This window comes from Montipora capricornis, chromosome 7 (genome assembly GCF_036669925.1).
Source record: "Montipora capricornis isolate CH-2021 chromosome 7, ASM3666992v2, whole genome shotgun sequence".
Classification (NCBI taxonomy): Eukaryota; Metazoa; Cnidaria; class Anthozoa; order Scleractinia; family Acroporidae; genus Montipora; species Montipora capricornis.
This window is the reverse complement of record NC_090889.1, coordinates 30,164,802-30,167,301: the sequence shown is the minus strand read 5'-3', so window position 1 is coordinate 30,167,301 and position 2,500 is coordinate 30,164,802. Positions and strand designations below refer to the sequence as shown.

General features: G+C 39.5%; 1 protein-coding gene across 2 annotated transcripts in view; it reads right to left on the bottom strand.

Moving 5' to 3' along the window:
* The window catches only part of LOC138056856 (stabilin-2-like), a 124,416-nt gene that overhangs the window by 96,493 nt on the left and 25,423 nt on the right, over positions 1-2,500 (bottom strand). For both annotated transcript variants that reach the window (XM_068902776.1, XM_068902775.1), the window contains one exon: positions 204-329. Coding sequence is in view for 1 of the 2 variants with exons in the window: in XM_068902775.1 (XP_068758876.1) it covers positions 204-329 (126 nt within the window). In the remaining variant the exon portion in view is untranslated. The remainder of the gene's footprint in view (positions 1-203; positions 330-2,500) is intronic.

Here is a 2,500-nt window from a genome sequence, read left to right as displayed (position 1 = left end):
ACTAGCGACGCTTTCCGACCTTTGTCACCAGTGCCTTAAAAGATTATTTGTAATCTTAATGTTAAGATGAGTAGGACAACGGTCTTGAATCTGTAGATCACTTCCACTCACTTCACATTGTTCAAATGGCAGAGCTTGAGAGCAGACTGCTACCACATTTTCTTACAATGCTTATTTCAGCAAGATATCGATGGTACTCTTACCGACACAGACTGTCCCATCTCCAGTATAACCAGCTGCGCATGTACAATTGTGCTTTCCAGGTCCAAGATAGAAGCAGTCTGAATTATTGTGACAGCCATGGGTGTTTTCAAGGCAATGATTGATTGCTGGAGACAAAAAATGAGAAGAAACGAATAGCCATTGGATTGAACCCAGGAGTCATTTCAAACATTCATGATGTACATAAGATCGTCAAGTGTTGTTTGTGACATTGACTGACGTTTCAACAACTGAGGGATGGCATCATCAGAGACAAGTGATTTGAGTCTGAAAATGACTTTTGATCAGGTTGGGAAAACATAGCAGTTAATGTAACCAATGATCAAACCATTGGGGTTTTGAAGAACTTACTACAAATGTATAATAAAACTGTAAGACGATTTAGATTGTCCAAATATTTGCGAAGATCGCTTCTCTCATACGTCTACAGCCCGCAATTCAAATTTATACATTTCTTTATGGTCTGGATAAAAGCAGACAAACTAGTTTATTTCGTTAAAAAACGGGCAACAGCAACTATGAGTTTGCAAGACATGGTTCGCTCGATCATCGATCATCTTCAGCTACAGGTGTTCGTTACGGTGCGAATTTGAATTTCCTATTCGAAGGTTCGTTTTACGATCAACTCGATGGTGTGGCTATGGGATCCCCACTTGTTCCAGTTTTAGCCAATCTTTTCATGAGTCACCACGAAATAATAGGTTGGAGAACTAAAAAGCGTCCAAAATTTTATTTTATCGACGATACGTTGATGACATCTTTTTTGTTTTTGAGACGGAACAATTAAGATGCACTTTTATTCTTTGATTTCATTAACACCAGGCACCCTAACATATGCTTTACCATGGAGAAAGAGGTGGATCATAAAATACCTTATTTGGATGTCTTCATTCATAACCATTCATAGGGTCCTGCAACCACGGCTTTTCGCAAAAAAACGTTTACGGGTTTCTAACTAATTACTTTAGTTTCACCGCTCCATCGTACAAAATTGGCCTTGTTAGAACACTTGTTGATAAAACCTTAGAAATCAACAACAATTGGGCGGGTTTCACAAAAACGTTAAGAACTTCGCATTCATTATACGTAAAAACCTTTTCCCTTCACATCTAATTGAGAGGGTACTTAATCAGTATATTACTAGAGCCCAGACCCCCTAAACTAATGGCAACCAAGTTTAAACTCTTAAAGTTACCTTACATAAGTTCCTTTTCTACAGAAGCTCAGAGAAGATTACGTAAACTAGTTAAGTGTTCTTGCGTCGATTTAGACATAAAGCTTGCTTTTTCTTCATTTGAGATCCGCAACATGTTCAATGTGAAAGATCCAGTGCCTTTCGATCTCCGTTCGCGTGTCGTGTATAAATTCACTAGTGCAGGATGTAATACCTGTTACGTCGGGGAAACATCCCGACACAGTTTGACACGCATTCGTGAGCATCTGAGAAGGGACAGGACTTCTCACATTTTCCAACATTTGCAACACTCTGAGGAACGTCGAGGACTGTTCTGGGAGCTGCTTCTCCACTTTAGATACGGCTGCTCATATCCACTGGGAAAATCCCAGTCTAAACAGGCAGCTAACTATATCTTTTTAGCCACATTGATGGTTTAATGTTAGTTTTCTGTGGGTTTTGGTGTTGTTGTTGTTGTTGTTGTAATTTGCTGTGGTTTCCCACCGTTGAACACTGTAGTTTGTTTTTCTTTTCGTACACTGTTTGCGCGCGCATTATTCGATTGTCTGCACTTAGAACTGTAGTAACGTTTTATAACAGTAATTTAAAAAAATGTATTATACGTAAGTTCAAATTGTAACATTGACATAATTGAAATTCGCATTGTAACGAACACTTGCAACTGAAGATGATCAATGATCGATCGAAACATGTCTTGCAAACATTAAAGTTGTTGTCCCTTTTTTTACGGATACATTTCTTCAGGAGCCCATCCTGGAGCGTGCAACTTCCATACAGCGTCTGTGAAACGGAGTTTTCACAAGTAGGTTTATTTTTAGACTAGTCCTTCCCGCGAATTAGGTCAAAAAACAAAGTCAGTTACGGTTCGGTGACCCTATGACGTCAGCTTAATTTATTGTAATTGGTCATCGGGCTCCTGTGGGAGTCTCATTAGCGGGAAATTCAATCTAAAAATAACCTTACTTGTGAAAACGCCGTTGGACAAGTATAGTTAAGTTGCACGCTCCGGGTGATGGGCTCCTGATTTCTTTCAATTTCATCCTGTCCTTTGCAGGAACACATCAGCCCAGCAAACTGACTCGC